The sequence below is a fragment of the Rhamphochromis longiceps genome, linkage group LG23, assembly GCF_057381845.1.
Source record: "Rhamphochromis longiceps isolate RC_006_pf linkage group LG23, R_longiceps_female_GT1.1, whole genome shotgun sequence".
NCBI lineage: Eukaryota > Metazoa > Chordata > Actinopteri > Cichliformes > Cichlidae > Rhamphochromis > Rhamphochromis longiceps.
In genome coordinates, this window is record NC_140578.1 from 13,161,995 (window position 1) to 13,180,556 (window position 18,562).

Below are 18,562 nucleotides of genomic sequence, written 5' to 3' on the forward strand. Positions count from 1 at the left end.
CGCTGTGGTAACAAGCGCACCACATGTGCTAAAGTCTGCATTAAAAAGCATTAATTTCAGCTCTGTTAAATGTGGGAAACAAAAGAGAAAACCCCTCATCTGCACAAACACTGAACACAGGGGCACTCACGCCAAGACACACAGTAGGTGAGGGGAAAAAAATCCAAACACAAACATGTAATTAGATCTCGAAGGAGCCTCGTGTTGATTGAGCTACTCCTCTGTAAAGTTGTTTAAACTCTAACCTGCGACTGAAAAGCACCTCGGTGCCTCTGCTCGACAACTGCATCTTCCACGCACAGCTGATCACAGCTTTATCTGGCTGTAAAATCAGCTGTTTGGGGTAGGATATAGCGTTTCTCCTGCCACGATCCCCGCTACATTCCTTCATGTTATTCTACCCTCTCCTTCCCCCTTCGTTGCCACCCCACCTCCACAACCTTTACATGGAGAAGACACGTACTGATAGATGAGACCTGGGACCTCTACAACAGAGGCAGGTGCTGCGTTAAATTGTTGCCCTGCAGCTACAGTGCAAAAAAAAAGAAAGAAAGAAAGAAAAAAAAAGTAGAATAAAAAGGAATTTCACATTAAACGTAAAGCCCACACAATACAAATAAGTCCCCCGGGGCACTAAACAGTAAGCTGCATTCTAATGACTCATGAAAGAGGCACACCTCCACATGGGTGGAAGAGGAAGGGGGGCAAGTTGAGGGTGGGTTCGCCCACCGCAGCTTTTCATCAAAACAGAGGTATGACTCTGTAATAACGGCTGGGGCTTGGTGATTGGCAAGCAGCCACCGGAGCGAGCTTTTAGCCCACAGCGATGCTGCCAGATCTGCTGCTGTGCCAATCGCTGCACCACGCCCCTCTCTGGTGCACAAAGTGGAAAGTGGGTGGTGGGGGTAGAGCCGTTAATCATCAGTTCAAGAGAGCACAGGCCCCCTTGGGGGATGCGCAGTGTAACGTTACTCAGCTCCCCGAACAAAATTTTTATTTGCTATTTTTTTCCCGCCCTGGCTGGACAACGGCATTCCTGCACTGGGAGGGGAGTGTGCACATCATCGCTGAGCAGCAGAGCTGACAAGGACATGCCCCGTGCTACAGGTCAAACATGGATTTACAAACCTGTGTTTTAACTCAGCGTTTTCTCTGTGAGACGCAGAGAAGACCGAGGTGAAAAGATGGGTGAAACTGACACAACTGAGCTGAACTTTGTTTAACTAAAACTCAGCCCCGATCGTTTCTTTCACCAAAAAATATGGTGAGGTGTGGGATGTGAACTTTTTGGGGCTTCTAAAGTGGGGCATACCAGAAAAAGTTTGAAAACCACTGATCTAGAGCAAGAGAGATGATTTAGGAATGAGTTTCCTTGTTAAAGCCTTCACACACTATCCCCCATCAGTGCAGGCTGGATGTGCAATGAAAGCGTCGCTGCTAAGGATGCCATCATTGCACAAATGTAAAGAAAAATACCAGAACCGGCTGCGTAGCTGCAAAGAAGCATGAGAAATATGGAAGATACAACAAAAATTGAGATCATTCCTTAATTTTTCATAGTAAAACTAAGTAAGAGTGTACATGAAAAACCTAGAAATGGGAAAAATGGGAGTAGAAACACTTTATAGTTGTCACATATAAACACTGTAAATAAAAACGGCAGCATTCACCTGTATGCATATGCTGGTATAATCATCAGAGCCAACAGCCAATCATGTGTCGAACGTGTTTCCGGCCCTGACATCTCCTGCATTGAGGTTTTTATCTTTTTATCTTCTCGTTTTTTTTTTTTCCTTTTTAAAAACAGACCCAACCCCCAAGGAAACTATTCAGTGCTCAGCTTTTTATCAGCACTGCTTATACGCAGCACATCTTTAAGCTCAGTTTCTAGAAACGCACAATGTCCTGGACACCCAGTATTTATTTATTTAGTATTTTAGTATTTATATCTTGGGCCTACTAAGAGTTTAACGAGGACAATAAGCTTGGTATCAGGACTTTTCATACTGAAGAATATAAACCACAAAGACGTGGATGGACCATCTTAGAGGTTCTCTTGTCTGATGCTACGTTAGTTTTCGGCATTTTCTTCCTGCCTGACTGTGTTCGTCTCTGCCCATCAGAGACCCTCGATAGAACCTTTTATTGATAACGGTTCAACCCTCATGATCCATCTTTTCTTTGCTAAATGTGACTATATCAGCCTAACCGTAGCTCTGTGGCAAACCAGCAGGTAGCAAATCATTACACCTGAACTAGCCTGACTTCACCAATCTTCTTTTTAAATCTTCTTCTCATGGATGCTGGACTTCTTACAGAGCTTTGATTAGCAGTTAGCTGATTGTGTTGATGCCTGAAAAGCGTACAGCCAAGCAGCTGCAGAGAAGCAGTACTTGCAAAGGTGGGTTTCACACGTTTCCTGATATAAAATTCTTCTATAATTTTCCTTCCACTGCAGCTGCGTCTTGTTATATGTGGTGAAACTGGAAAAATCAGACTATCTGTACTAAGATGTTGCAAGCTTGAACTCCTTCTGTGTCCAAAGAGGGATGCGTCATGTGACAGTGACAGGCGCGCGCTACCATCAACTCACTACCTGCCTCAGAGGAGCCACCCAGGTCAAGCACAGCTCAGGCTAAATCAGATAAAATCGCCAGCTTACAGACAACATCTCAGGAAAAAACAGACCTTTCTTCACCGGTGTGTGGAACCACTCTGCACCACCTTCTCTTAACCTTCCCAGGGAAATTCCATTGGTAATTTGAAAGGAGGTTCTGTGTTTTACAACATATGTAATTTACACTGTGAATCCAATCAACTCAGAATTTATGAGCATACAGCTCATAAATGATGAAAAATGCACAAAATAATTAGCTTCCAAGATAATGGTGAGTCATTTAAGGAGAAGCATGGTTTTCCGCTTTGGGGCACGAGATGAAGGCCTTGGAATTTACTGGTTAAAAAATAATAGCCCTCAAAAATAAATATTTGATTGTTTCTGTGAGTATTGAACCAAAAAACAGGCAGTAAAACTGGTTATTTAGTTTACTGGTTGCACTGTGCATTATTAAATAATGGGCTCAAACAATCCTGAGCACGTCATAGGTTACTTGTATTGTTCCTTTTATAAATTATTTGTTCTCAGGCAGCAGAATTTAAAGTAAATCATTTATTTTCCCACTGAAACCTCACATGTACTTACAGAAAGCGGTTCATCCGGCTCACGCATGGTTATGCAGTCCATGCTGATCTGAATGGTGTTTCCTGCCGACCCGTCGGCCGGACTGTCGCTGAAGTTCAGCTCGATGGGCTGGACTGAATGAATGGCAGATCTGAAACAGCAACAATACAGATTAATGGGTCGTTCCATGTAAAATAAACCAAATCTGAGAAACGTTTCTATACACCCCCCCTCAGAATCTGCTGATTTTTATTTACAGGGATTTCAATGAATTTATTGACCCATCATACTATGAATATTTTTAGCTTTTGGAGTACACAGTGATTGTTTTTAACTTGTGCTACATTTTCTAGAATTCTTGAGCCTTCATAACTTACAGTCCAAGAGATATTCACATTAAATATTAAACCCATTTAAGCTCTGTTAAGAACTGATTTCAAATCAATTTTGGACCCACTCCAAGAGTCCAAATCTAAATTCTTGTTTATAGCAGTGTGTAGCTGCGTGCATCGGTGTGAATAAACTGTCTGTAACGCAGAGGAACAGAATCGATTACTGGCATGCCGGATGTTTTATCCGTTTTCTGATAAATCACTGGCGCAGACTTCAAAAAATGAATTCTGGGTAAACTTTCAAGGTTCACCATGTCGTTAGCGTGTGGGATAGTTTGGCTAGATTGTGGTGTGGGCGTGAAATTGATCAGGCTTATGTGTCTCTCTCCCTCCTCTCTCTCATCTGTCCTGTGATTTCATGCTGTGATACATGTAAAATTATTACTCTGGGAGAAAGTTAGGGTTAGCAGCAGAAGCTCTCTGACTTTTGTTCTTGCACCGGTGCCCTCTGCCTCTCTGCAAAGTCTCACTGTTTGCTCACCCAGTGAACAGAGCAGAGACAGACAGAGCTAACAGAAGACAAGGGGGAGAGAGGAAAGTGAGACTTTTTTTTTTTTTACTTAAGTCGACCTATAGCTCAGGAAATATGACACAGGAATAAAACTGACACATACAAAAGGAATTCAGGATGTTAGCTATTGACTGAAATATATAAGAGCTACACTGACCCAGCTCACAGGGACAAATGAGCCACCAGAGAACAAGACTTTAAAATACAACTGTAAATTAATTCTTTTACAAGTTAACTGTATATTTATACAATTAATAACAGAGTCCTTAATAATGTTGATGTTATTATTGACAAATAAATGAATATTGAAACTAATTTGTTTCCAGATATGAACATTTTTAGAAAAAGTACACTGCTAAAAAAACCCCGTAAATGAACAATTTTTAATCAGAATACAGAATCAAGTCAGTTAAACTTGAAATTGATATAATATCAGTATAGAAGTTATACTGACAGAATACTGATCTGGTCAGTTAAGTAGCAGAGTAGCAGAGCATAAATAAAACTGAATTAAATTAAATTGAACAATAGGCACACTACAGGGGCAACCATTCCAAAATAGGAATGGTTTTACAGGTGAAGCCCACTGACATTTTTTTCCTCCACATCTTTTCTGATGGTTTTTTTCCACTAGTTTTGCATTTGGCTAGGGTCAGTATCACTGCTGGTAGCAGGAGGCGCAGTGTGCAGTGTGTCTTCGGGTCCTCTTGGTGCACTACAGTGCTGAACCTCATGCGGTACAATATAGGCAGCTTTTGGAGAACGAAGGAATTGATACCATCGACCAGGCTCATCTGACCTAAATCCAGTAGAACACCTCTGGGACTTTATGTGATGATCCATCCAATGCTGTCAGGCTGCACCAGACTGTCCTGGAGCTCATTGATGACCTGGACCAGATCTGAGATTAGATTTCCCAGGACATCATCCGTCGATGCGAAGCACGCGGTTGTCATAAAAACTACCGAGTACCATTCGGAGTTTTCAGCAAAATTGTGTATAGTTGCCTGCATGGAAGTGCAGCTGGTAAATGAAGTCAACATACACTGCAGTTCCTCTAATGTCCACTCGAGGCTCCGTCGGTGAGTTAGTCCCTATGGACGCCCATGTTAAAAAGTCCAACATTACAGTAGAAACTTGCAGTCTGAGTCCATAATGAATCTGAGGGGGTGAATTTTTTCTTATAAATTATCCACGGATGTGGCCACTTTGAAAGAGTTAATGAACTGGACTGCTTTTGCTGCCTTTACTGACAAGAAATTATGTCCTGCTTGGTGAAATTCTAGTATTTTAGTAGCCTCTTAATTAGTGCTTATTAGAGGGTATCTATGTATCTCTCCCACATTCTTACAGTTTATTTGTGCAGTTTGTTACTGTTAGCTTTACATCCTGTCCAAATACAATCACTTCTGATTTAAAAAACAAAACAAAACAAAACAATGGGGGGTTATCCTAACCCAAAAACAAGTGAGTGACGTCACGGTGGCTAAGTCCACCTTTTACCCACTGGCTGAAAATAACGTTGTTGTGTCCATAGGCAAGTTTTACACAGGGGCATAAACATGGATAAATTCAAATCTAGAAAAAAAGAGAAACTAAAGTGTGAGGATAACTGCTGCAAGTGAGAAGGAAGTCAGGCAAAGAAGCTGACATGGTTTATAATTTCCACATAAAAGAAGAAAAAAAATCCCCAAAGTGAAAACTAACGCACAAATATCTAAAATATGTGCATAGATGAATATTTCACTATGGCCTTTTTTTTCCTTGTTTTGTTGTTTTTGGCAGTATTCACTTACTGGTCGAGCATATCAAACAGCTGGTTGAACACATCTTGGCTGAACAAGTCAGTTGTCTGTGCTGCCTGATTCTGGGACATGGTGGTGAGGAATGAGCCCTCTCTCCAGGACAGACGAGCTGAAGGGTCCCTGAGTCTGCAGAAAGACACCATCAATCAGCTGTAATCATTTTATTACACCCATTCCTGCTCACTTACAGCTGCCATTTCTGAAAAACTATTTTAAAGGGAAGCGTTTTATAGTTGCAAAGTCAGCGAACATAAAAGCTGATGTGCTGTGCTAAGATGCGGCCACCCAGCCAGTGGAGATAAAGGAGGAGGAGGAGGAGTCCTGCTGGCAGCCATTCATGAAGAGCACTTCCATTGTGAAGAAGTCAGCCTACATAATGTTGAATATTTGTACTACACATAATGGTGATTATGTACCATTCAGACAGAGGCACTTTGACCTGCTGCCTTGAAACATTACACCTGCTTCAGAGCTCTGCCCGCCATTGTTCCTGCTGAAGTGGCGCACGCTGCAGTCTGAGACAGGCGGAATTCCCCCCAACGTCTATATGATAGCACCGCTAAAACTTGTGGTATGCGTACAGCTGGGCGAGCTCGGGAGGGAGGCCGATGGGGCGGCCATAATCTGAAGCTGGCACTATTTTAGGTTTTGGAATTCCCCAACGCTGTGATGAATGATATTAATACCTGTCTTACAAACACAGGCATATCTAATGAAGCAAATAATTTCACGTATGCAGGAGGCTCATATGAGGGAGCGCTGAGAGCTGAGATGAATTTATTTTGCAAAGCTCAAGAATTATTATGGGTAAGATGTCACAGATTAGGGCCTACATATTAATCATGCCCAGACACATTTAATAGAGTAAAGTTAGATGTTTCTGCAACATTAGGACCACGACAAAGCTTGGATTGATCATAAATTACAGCGGCTTGCAAGGAAGCTGTATTTCAGCTCGCCTTGTATAAAAAGCTGCATGTATATCAGACCTGCACAATAATTAAACTGACACGATATGCAGCAAACCGAAACTCCAAAATGCTTCAGTGAAATCGTTCATCTGACCTCTTTCACCTGAAATGTAACGTAAATAATTTAATAAAGCCAGAAAAGAATTTAATAAATGTCTCAAGGTCAGTCGATCCGCTGCAAAAATAGCACGCACCCCTTTAAACCAGTCTACTAACAAGGACGGTTCCTCACACAGCTGCGTTTTTGTGATTTTTGTTTTAAACTTGTAACCAACCTAAATATATAAGTTTTTGGGGAAGCCTGTAAGCCATTCGTGGCATCTGACCTTAACATAAGATTTGAAAACTAAAACTACATTTTGGGACTTTTAAAACTTTTCGCATCCTATGTCGGATAGTTTTCGGTAACGATTTGCCCTTTCAGCAGCAGAGCGCCTCCAGCACGCTGTGCCCCTCTGTACGATATTTAAGTGATGGTGTTACGAAGTAAGGAACCATATACACTACGTGAGGAAAGTCGGCCAAAATAATGTTGCTAAATGCGATGATGATGAGAAAAAAAGTACTCAAGTATGTGGCAACTTTGTGTGGCTATAAAACACATTTGGGAAGGAAAACTACAAACTGTTAATAAAACAATATAGAAAGTGTTTTTCAGGTGTTCACACAGCTATAGTTGACATCTGCATTAATAGTCTATAACCTAATTTATTGCCTCTAATTGGACATTCTGTGCTCTTTTAAGGAAGCAGAATTATTTTGAGTCAAGCTGAAAAGTTCAAAATGTATTTAGAGTTTATTCAGAGGGGTAATACTTATCATTATTATGATGAGGAAAGCAGACAGAGCTCAATCTACAAATAACAATAAATATACAACTATTCAAATCTTTATGAAAAGTCACAGGGCTCTTTAAATAGATATACACATATTGTTATTTATATGCATACACATGGGTTTATGATCCAGAGCATATATGAAAATGCTCAAGCAAATCCAGCAGATTTTTCTTCTCTGCTTTTTTTGCTATTAATTTGTTAATTTTTAATTTCATTGTATGTACTCTTACTTTATGTAAAAAGTCACAGTGTGCATAGTTGCCATCTAGATCCTAAATTTATGTTACACTGCTAACACAGACCCCACACACACCAACTGGACCCCACTGAACAGACAAATTTAATATATTTACATGTTTTACAGTTTTTAAAAGTCTTTTTGTTTATGATTTGTGTTTAAATTGTAATGAAAATATAAATATATATTTTTTAAAGATATGAATGTTAAAAAGAATAAAGCATACTGTATATCTCTCTCTGACTGGCTAAATATTGTCAACTACTCACATGTGAGTGCAACCTAGCACATTTACAAAATAAGTTCACCGCAAATCGAATGCATTTGATTTTTATATATAACAAAAACCTAAAATATGAGTTTTGCAGAACTCAAACTGACCAGTGGTTTACAGCTGTACACTCTCAAATTGGCAGCTGTTGAAAATGTTTGAGAGCAAATGTGATGTTACATTAATGTTTCGTTAATGTAAAAATGAAAATGAAAACTGCTACAAACTTGTACGCAATAAGCCCCACCCAAACCAACTGCAACACAGATATCCTCCTTTTACATGAATGCATGAGTAAGAATATCTAAGAGTGCACCTCGTTGACTGCCGTCAGCCTACAGACACTAAGATGACATTTACTGATGGCAGCGATTGTTTATCTGTTGTGTCACATCAATTTTGTGCAGGCTAAATGTTTAAAGATCGCTAGATAAAGAGCATAAAGACTTTCTAAAGATTCATCTATGGCCATAATGAAGGTACCAATAAATCCATGTTTGCAATTACAGTGTAAAATCCTTTCAGTTCATCCAGACTAACAGTCTAAGGATAAAACGTGTAAAAGTATAACACTAAATACCTTCAGTACTTCCATAACAAATTTTTAAGGCATTATTTGACAATATGCTGTTAGTACCTTTGCTTAAGAACTCATTCCTGCTAAAGACTAAGCATTAAGTCACAGAAGGAATTAAACTGACGACAGATAGATGCCAAGATTTATTTGTTTTTTAAATCTACGAATTAAAAAAAAATTAATCAACTTATTTGTGCATATTGTTGTACAGCCAACAGAAAACATGTGACATCGACATCCGAGTTATTAATATTTTTCACAGTAATTCATAATATAATATAAACTGCTTTAAAAATGCAGAATTTGCCCCAGAATAAGGTTTTAAATGCTTATTTTTTTCTACTATTTTTGCAATTGCAACATCGTCCCATACATTTAAATTCAGGATTTTATACGGTTTCTTCAGAAGCACTGAAGATTAAAGAGCAAAAAATAAATAAATAAATAATTTGTAAAGAATAATAGTAAAATAAATTGTGATATTCTTGAAATGATCCATTATGTTAGGGCTTACTGATTCATAAAAGCCATCTCTTCATCCTTATCAACATGTTGCTTTGTTATGAATACATCCAAATCACAGCAGTATCTCTTCAGAGTAGATGTCAAAATAGTGATTGATTTATTTTTATTATTTTTTTCACTTTGAACAGCGCCAACACGCTTTTGTAGGAAAGCATTTACAGCAGTACACAAATCAAAACCTGGTGGCTTAGCTGCCTGCACAAGAGCACACGAGGAGTTTGAAGGAAACGTGCCAAAGAGGGGAAAAAAAAATCACAAAGGATGACTTTAAAAAAAAACAAAAAAACAGGTAAATGGCAGGTAGAGCAGGTGAGTTGTCATCTGTGTTCAAGGAGAAAGGATTTAGGTGTGGTCATCCACGTGACCTGTGCCTCACATTAACTCCATTTCATTCTTTAATTTTCTTTTAAAATACAGAAAAACTAGTTTAACTGACATCCCATTAACTTGTCCAAAAGACTTTTGAGCTTTGCTTCTTGGTATTGTCTGATCACCAGTCAGCATCCAGAACTAAAGCTGTTTATCAGGTTCTGCGTGTACAGCCATCCAAGCCTATAAATACACTAAAACAGTTTAATGGAAGAATAAAATAGAAGATCTGCAGCCTAACCCTGCTGATGTCCTGCACTACTTTGTGCTTAAGAAAATAATTTTCATTGTTGTAATAAGGCACACATGTCCACGTTCAAATGCATACCACATAAATGCAATATTCTATCTTTTTTCATCATCATTTCAAAGCAGTTTTATTTTATTAACGAAGTTTCAAGATGGGCTTTGTCCCTTTTCTGGCTGCATTTTGTCTGCGTTTGGGTGTCTGGTTACTCTGAGAGGTTTTCGGTTAGCCCGAGGCAAAGGCTGTTCAGCATCCACTTAAACACAGTGCAGCGCCTCCAGACGAGACTGGGGCAGAGGTCAGCACTAAACAGGGATGGCTATTGTCTCTTGGCAGGTTGTGCACACCGACCGATGAAAATGCAATCAAAACAAACAGCCCAGCCGATCGGGGTCCTTCTCCAGTGTCATTATTAATCACTTTTCAAAGGCCTAAGACCTTCTCCCCCTCATCCGTCAGCCGAGGCTGGAAAAGGGACACGAGTGAAAAACAATAGAAAGCCCCAGAGTTTCTCCTCCTTTTATTTTGATCATCTGGTGCAAGAGGGAAGGTAAGGCGTAGAAGGCAAAGGATACAAGACAGGTGGAGGGATTTACAGGCCAAGGAAGATACTTTTCATCCCTTTTCAAAAACAGTTACATTGTTTTCAAATTTGTGCCACAGCCAGAACGGTCAAAAATGTCATCAAGCAAAACAGAAAAACTAAAAAAAAAAATTACAAATGTAACTGTTAAACTCAACTACAAGAGTGCTGTGATGGTAAATTTAAAGGGGCAAAAAGCACACAGAACACATCCAATCTGCAAAGAATTTAAAGAATTTAAATATTTTAGAATGAGAGAAGAAACACTCATGTAGGTAGTTTTGGTGCAAAACATGTGCAATTATCAAAGCCTATAGAGCTACAGTACTAGCACATGCACTCCCATTGAGGTTCAAAAATCTCCAGAAGAGGACCTCCAGATGTCATGTAATCTGCCTGCCTTCAGCCCTGATTGCCCTTTACACATGCATTGCTGCCATAAGTATGCTGCCCTTATAAATATATCAGGACCGAGCAGCAGCAGCTGAGGATCCAGGCAGACACAACTGTTCTCAGGCCGTTTTGGACCTCCAGACAGCGTGAACTGCAGCGCGGGTCAAACAGGAGCAGGGAGATTCCCAGCCACCAAGTCCTACATCATTCTTTTAAACTTAATGTAAGGCTCATTATGAAGGAGTATAGCTACACTTCGAATCCACGCAACACATATTGTTTAACTAATTAGGCAAAAAAACATGACCTCAATACAGTCTACCCTATAAGTACGTGTGAGTATAGGTCATCAATTTCAACAACCTTTAGGTACTTACCGCCGAAAGGGAAACTCAGGGTAATACTGCACAGCTGTGTAAGGTGAATTCATGTTGTCATGCCAGAGTTCACTTTGCTGAAAGCTTCAGAATGATCAGCTTGTCATAAATGGATCAATAGCTGTGTTTGAGCTATGAGAATCAATTAAAGTACAATAAAAAAAAAAACAGTTAAAAACACAACCAGGCCTGGATTAAAGTGCCGGAGGGTACAGTGCAGAGTGCAGAAAGTTTGAGAGATGTTTTGAATTTAGGTATTTTTTCTTAGGCTACCCAAAATAGGCGGGGCTTGTGCCTTCTTTCTGACCAATCCCCTGCTCCAGCTGTACAAGATATCACTCACTCTCAGTTGCTAGGATATAGATATCAAGCAACTACATTTGACCCCAACACACAAACACCCACACGCCAGGAAGCCACTATCCTGAAAAGCTCCCCACTTACACCCCACTCCTCCATCTATGTCTCTGGCCTTGTTCTGATATTTCCACCCAGACTCCCGAGCGGATTTTGCGGCCCGAGAGCACGTCTGTTGCGTCACGCTTCTCAGCGAATACTGAGAGGGTTTCGGGCGCGCTGAATATTTCCACAAACGCGCCCCAAATAGCAGCAACTGTTCACTGTGTGCCGATTCAGCAATTTTAAGGAAGTGAAACAAACTCTTAGGTCAAGAACTGACTGTTCTCGTGAAAAAACTAAAAATGAGAATCCCCTTTAAACCTAAACAGACACCAGATAAAAATACTTCATCATTACAGTAGCCTACATAAACTCATATTTAGGCAAACGCTGAAATCGTGCCACATCCTGGCACATACTTTCAATTCAACCACCCTCTTAGCCAAGCAGTATGGCAATGTAAACCTAGAGGTGTTGTGTGGTTTTCAGAGATGAACAGCAGATGAATCAGTATGCTAAAATAAAAGGAAGGGTCACCGCAGGAGGAATGATAATAAATAGATGTGGTGTATCCAGGGAACACAAACCTTTATGCTGCTCTCTTGTACTTTTAATAAAGATATAGAGCCTCTCTCTGCCCGCGGTGCACCTGTGAGACACGGCACTGATACAGCGGATACTGTGTGCCAACCTGGTGACGAGACACTGTGGACACACGGCCGCTATTTTTAACATACTGTATTGGAAGGTTTCATATCAGCATTTTCACACTCGGCTGAGTTCGTAATGAATGAAGCACCCTCTTTGTTTGCTTCTCAGTGTAAAGAACATCTGGACAGTCCACTCATCAAGTAAACCCGTACGCTTTTGTGATGCATGTCACATTTTGGTGACGGACTGTGTGCTTTCTCAGTCATCCAGGGCATTTGAGTTGAAGGTAACTGGACTTCTGAGAGACCTGTAACTACCTTGAACCCAAGCATTCAGGACCACATTTTGTGGTTTATTGTAAAAACAAACCCAGAATTGGTCACATTACAATCCCGCCAATAAATATCCACTCATGAATCTCCCACTCCAGTCTTTTGAAGCCTGAATGACCATCTCTTTCTAAATGTGACAAATTCAATGAACAGCCAAGAAGTATTTTTTTTATTCTACTGTAGGCTATGTATTGTTTTGTACTGACTAGTTTATGGAAAAGAGCCCCATCAACCCTAGAAAGGCTGAACAGGTGCACCTGTATAAATAGTTGCATGATTGCCATTAGCCACTCCTTTTATACTGCTGCAAGCTTGGAGTAAACCTAAAATACACATGCATTGCAGTGTAGGGTCTGAGCTGATGAATCAGCGTGGTCACAAAAAAACTGGAAAGCATGAAGACATCAACGCACTCACGGAAGCAACTACAACACTCGCTTCACATCGATGAAAGCAGAGCGATCGCAAGTTTAGCAGCTATGAAAACAATTAAATAATTCACTCATATTAACAATATTTCAAAACATTTCATAGCTGTCAAAATGGCCTTACTCTGTCATGGACCAGTGACTTTCCAGACACCATTTCTTGCTAATCCATCCAAACTGTGTTGATGTACTTCGGTCTGGAGCAACCAGCTAAGAGACAGTGGATGAGCAGCACTGCCATCTCCAAGTGACAGTTTTAATTCTATATATTAGGTTTACCTATCCTGACTTCTGTTGTTGTCTTTGAGGTGCAAACTGGGGTAAATACCTAAAACGACAGTGTTAACATTCGGGATATTTAGGGTATTTCCTGTGTGTAACAAAGAACTCGCACCAGCAAAGGAGGTTTTGGGCTTCCCCAACGGTAAATCACCAGGAGTGTAATTTTTAAAGTTGGGTTTAACTTACCTAAGCTTTGACACATACTTATTAATATTTTCCTTAACTGCATTTCATATTTTGAACGAGTAAAAAAACGTAAACTTCAATTTATGGGTGTAGTTTATGAACGCTACATGAATGACACGACATAAATACACTTTCACGTGTAGCCTTGGAGGCTCCTAATGATGCTCACATCTAAACCTGCCACAAAAGCGGGTAAACAAGAAACACCCGAAAAACATAAGTTCACAAGCAGAAAGCAAATAAAAGAACAATATGCGCAACTCACTCACACACTAAGTTACATCAGATGTGACTGAGCTGTGACTTTCAGCCACTTCTTCAAAAATAATTTTAAAAATAAAAAAAAGAAGCTGAAAACAAGCTGAAAAATAATTTTAGATGGAAATTTAACCCCAGTGCCTCATCAGAGCCAGCAACAAACACTGCGCTTAGTTGTGGCGCTACATTGTGCACGATCTTCTACAAAAAACCACCAACGGATGTGAACACCAAATGATCAAATGTGAGACCGTGTTGTGATATGACCGAATCATTGAGAGGATCCGCCGTTCTGCTGCTTGTCTGCTGATCCGATTTCTAAAATGAGTAAAGCTAGGCTTAACTGCTCATAGTTTTAGAATGACATTGAGTCCTAATTTGGTTTAAAAAAGTCCACAAGCTGCCAATTTTTATGAAATTTTTAGAGACGTGAAAGTCTGAAATGAGTCACACCCAACGACCGTGCGAAAGTATGAGCAACTATTCCCCCAAGGTCACTGCTGGAAATACCAGCGACCGTTGTTGGGTTGCTCTGTGAAACATGGTTCCCAGCTGAAAAATGACAACCAATCACAGCTCACATAAACACGACTATCGTAAAAACCCACTTGTAAAATCCCATGGTGATTATTAGGTTATTTAAGCAACAAGCCTCTCTAAACCTAACACACACACACACACTGCAGCTTTGACCACCTCCCAGCACAACAAGGACAAACTGACCTCAAGATATCATTAAATCTGATATTTACACTGACACACGAAACCCTTACATCATTAATTACTCTAAGGCCCAGGCGCTGGAAACCAGTCACCGAGCCACTATTACTTCATTTGAGATGTATGTGTGTGTTTATGGGTTAGCAGCTACGTCAGGGACATCTCTGGTACTGTCATCAGTGGGAGAGCACATATGTCTAAAGTGGTTATTATTCTCACAGGCCTCTGGTTAGAGAGCGTTAATCCCGCTTTAATCTGCAATTGTATCTGCAGATCAAGCCAAAAATGGCAACCAGCCTGAGTGATCGGTGTGCTTAATTCATTCTGGTGTGTTCATCGTGCTGAAGGCATTATATACCCGGTTCACACAGCCTTATTAATGTCAGGAGTTTACATACAGGATGCCAACGAGCAGTTGGTGGAGCAGCTGATGAGGTAGCAGCGACGCTCGCTGCACTGTGGAGTGCTGCATTATCAGTGTCAGTCACACACACCAGGCTGAGGCCAATCACTCTCACGCCGTGTGGGGGTTATGTGGGCATACTTGTGTGCGTCTGTGTGTATATTCTAGTTGGTGACTAATGCAGGGGAAATCCAGATGAGTCAAAACTACCAGTGTCCGATGCAGTGTCTGAGAAGCGCTAATTTACAGCCTATGCACTAAACTGCCCAGCAACTTGGCATTGTTCCTGTCACCTCTATAGGGAAGTCTTGTGTTCGGGCAGTGTGAAGAACCGTTGAGGGAAGGGATGAAAAACGTAGTAAACAAGAAAACGAATCAAAACATTCCCAGCATAAATTCACTTCCTGGAGGGTGGAATATTTTGACACTCAGACAACCAGTCCTGTACTTCCATAACGACAAAAAAGATAAACAGCCGTGAACTGCCTCCAGCTTTCCCATGTGACCCACAGAACCTGTATTTCTATTGAATCACTGATTCATTTGTAGTAATATTCAGACTCCCAGACAATTATTGATGCTTTCCCACGATATGATTCAAGTTTTTCTTTATGCGTCTTTTGTCACAGTGACTTTTACACCTGAGATCAGGTTGTTGCCATGTTGGGAAAATCAACCTTGCCTGCGGCAACTGAAAGACAGTGAGCCAGAGTTGAAAAATACATCCAGTATGACTGCTTTTAGCTGGAATCCAGATTTGTTTGTTAAATGTTTGTTATGCTCAGACTGATGAGTTGAAATGTAAAGAAGGGATATCTGAGAAATGAACTCTTAATGCTGTTGCGGTTAAAGTGGCATTCATTTTTCAAACCAAGGCAGATTCCAGAAGTTTTCGTTTATCTGTTTGATGATGCAAAGAGCATCCCTCTAGTTAAATGTTTAACTAGTATGTTGAGGCAAAACAAAAACCAAAACACACCACTAACATGCAGGTAAAGGTAGAACAAGTAAATGTGATTCCTAAGTTAAACAAACCAGGGAAACTGCATACCGAGAATAGCAATTTCAGAGGTATCGTAATTACCGATGTAACAGATCTATGGCGTCCGTGCTAAGTCGCTGAAGAGATTGGAGGTGTTGTCAAAAGCAGTTTCCCGTTAGCTGAGATCTGCTATAGAACGAAAAAAAAAGCCACTATGATCATTTATAATTTTCTGTAAGATTGTTCAAATAACATTTGTGTGAAGTAGCCATCATTAACTTTTAGCAAACAGTGCACTTGAAAGGTAGCATGAGTCTCTCTGAAGAAACATAGCTAATGTTTGTGCATGTTTCAGCATGCATTTAACTTCTTTATATATATATATATATATATATATATATATATATATATATATATATATATATTTTTTTTTTTTTTTCCTCATTTAAGGGACACAATACATATGATTTCTTTGGTCATTGATTTAATATCCCAGTTGATCTAAATTTACTCACAGCCACATGATTTAATCTCACTGTTGTTGGGGTTTACTTCAAGCATGCTGTGTATTTTATTCCAAAATATGGCCTTTTCCTAACCCACACTCAATCTTTCCTAAAAACAAACAGTGAGTGAAAATGAAAGTAAGCTGTGCGTTAAAGAGCAACAAAAAACTGTCAAAACTGTCTGACATCAGGTTTACTGGATCTTATTAAAATCCATTTTTCTCCCAGAAAGTATAAACATGCCTAGAAGTCTTCTTAAAGTGAAGGAACATGTGACTAATGAGTCCATTTTGTTGTTTTGTTTACATATAAATACGTCACGGTGGAGGTTTACTGTTTGCAGCTAAATCCCTGCTTAAATTGCAATTGTTCATTTATTAACGCTCAATGCAGGAGGTATAAATAAATAGTACTTGCAATGGGACTGACACATTTCACACAGCGATTCCTCAAACAGTACTTTATGTACAGTTTAGAGACATGGATAAGCAGCAGGCCACAAGGGACTGAAGACTAAACAAAAACATGAAACTGTGGATTAGAACCAGCTCCAGTTCAGACGAGTACGACTGGATCGCTTTGTTTTTTTTCCCAGGGGACTGAATCCCTTCACCGACTGGCGCAGAGCACTTCTGGTAAACACAATCAAAGCTCTCCAACAACCGGTCCCAGATCTGAGAGGCAGACAACCAGTGAACCACAAACCATCAATCACAGCTAATCCAACACTAAACCTGTCTTTGCTGCCGTTTGAAGTCAGTTACCATCACACATGGTGCGCTGTTAGCACAGAGCCGTGCTAATAATTTTACATTTACAGTGGAGAAAGGAGCAGAAACACTGGTAGCAGTAAGCTGACAGTGAGACTTACAGCCTAATTACACAAATAATCTTGTTATAACGTGACATTCAAGAAGTACATTAAAATAAAAGCGGTTAATGATTAGCAAACTAAAGATAAAATGTAACCGAACCATTATCGCAGAGATGAATTACAGGGTGCTTCCTGCTTCTAAACATGCTCCTCTGCCTCACTAATCATTCCAGCGCAGACCATTTTTGAGGATTAGATGGCGATCGTCTCCTCAATTGAGAGCAGGAATTAAATGAGGAAATTGTCCGTCCTCAGGAGCAGCGGGGTGATGATATTTTACACTGGACGAGCAGGTGCTGCCGGGACCTGCTTCAGCACTTCTGTAAGGTAATATAATACACTTTCATACTCTAACTTTCAGAAATATAGCCCATGATGTAAAAGTTGTGGACCGGTGTTTAGCAACCACACCGCCGGTATCCTGGCAACAGGTTGACAAGTGTGATTGGTCTGGCCCTCAACCTATTAAAAAGCATGTATGGTAGAACATAATGATGCTTCCACCCGTCCACATGTAATCTAAGTGAGGGGTTAAAGTGTCCTTTGTCACCGGATACACTTTAAAAATAAAACACGCTGTCGACGTTCTGGGACGCTTAAATGAAAGTGGATATTTCAGAGGCATTTCTTCGAGACTCTGATGAGTGGATGGATATAGTTTGTCTGTAACATACCAAACCATCAAACAATTACACGTTTAACATGCTGTGCATCTCATTCATCACGTCGTAAAAAACTATGTACACCAAAAAAACTGGGACATCTTGGGGTTTTTTTTTTTATAGGTGATTTCTCATTTTGTCATTTTTGTGGCTCAAGTATTCAGATAATTCAGCAGAGAGTATACGGCACAGCCCTGCTTCTGTCAGTGTTGACTTCACTGTTAAATTCCTTCCATGAGTCACAGTCAGTAAAACACCACGGAGCTCGCCATTCAACAATGACCTTGATTTTTTATTAGTTTTTCATTCTTCTTTTGCTGACATGAGGTCAGCCCGAGTGAAGAACCGTGTAATCCTCTTTGCTAATTGATAGGCTTACAGAACTTACACTGCTATGACCACATATGAAAGTTGATCCCAGACAGCAGGAGGTAGTGGGAAGGGAATGTTTTCAGTGTCAGGTATGCCAGGTTCCAGCGAGATAACGTCACGTCAATCTCTGGCAGTGAGAGGGTTTGCAATTGTACATGTGTTAAGGTGTCATGGCATGGTCGTACGAGCTTGTGCGAAACAGACATGCAGAGCCCAGCTCTTCTTCTT

General features: G+C 40.3%; 1 protein-coding gene across 3 annotated transcripts in view; it reads right to left on the reverse strand.

The window, feature by feature from the left end:
- tp63 (tumor protein p63) overlaps positions 1 to 18,562 on the reverse strand; it is a 65,070-nt gene that overhangs the window by 22,899 nt on the left and 23,609 nt on the right. For 2 of the 3 annotated variants that reach the window (XM_085398984.1, XM_085398983.1), the window contains exons 1-3: positions 11,280 to 11,347; positions 5,881 to 6,015; positions 3,203 to 3,332 (exon numbers count right to left, since the gene is read on the reverse strand). In XM_085398984.1, coding sequence (XP_085255110.1) covers positions 3,203 to 3,332; positions 5,881 to 6,015; positions 11,280 to 11,332 — 318 coding nt within the window. In that variant the 5' untranslated portion in view covers positions 11,333 to 11,347. Of the gene's footprint in view, positions 1 to 3,202; positions 3,333 to 5,880; positions 6,016 to 11,279; positions 11,348 to 18,562 lie in introns of those variants that run through there. The other variant, XM_085398985.1, reaches the window with a different exon arrangement.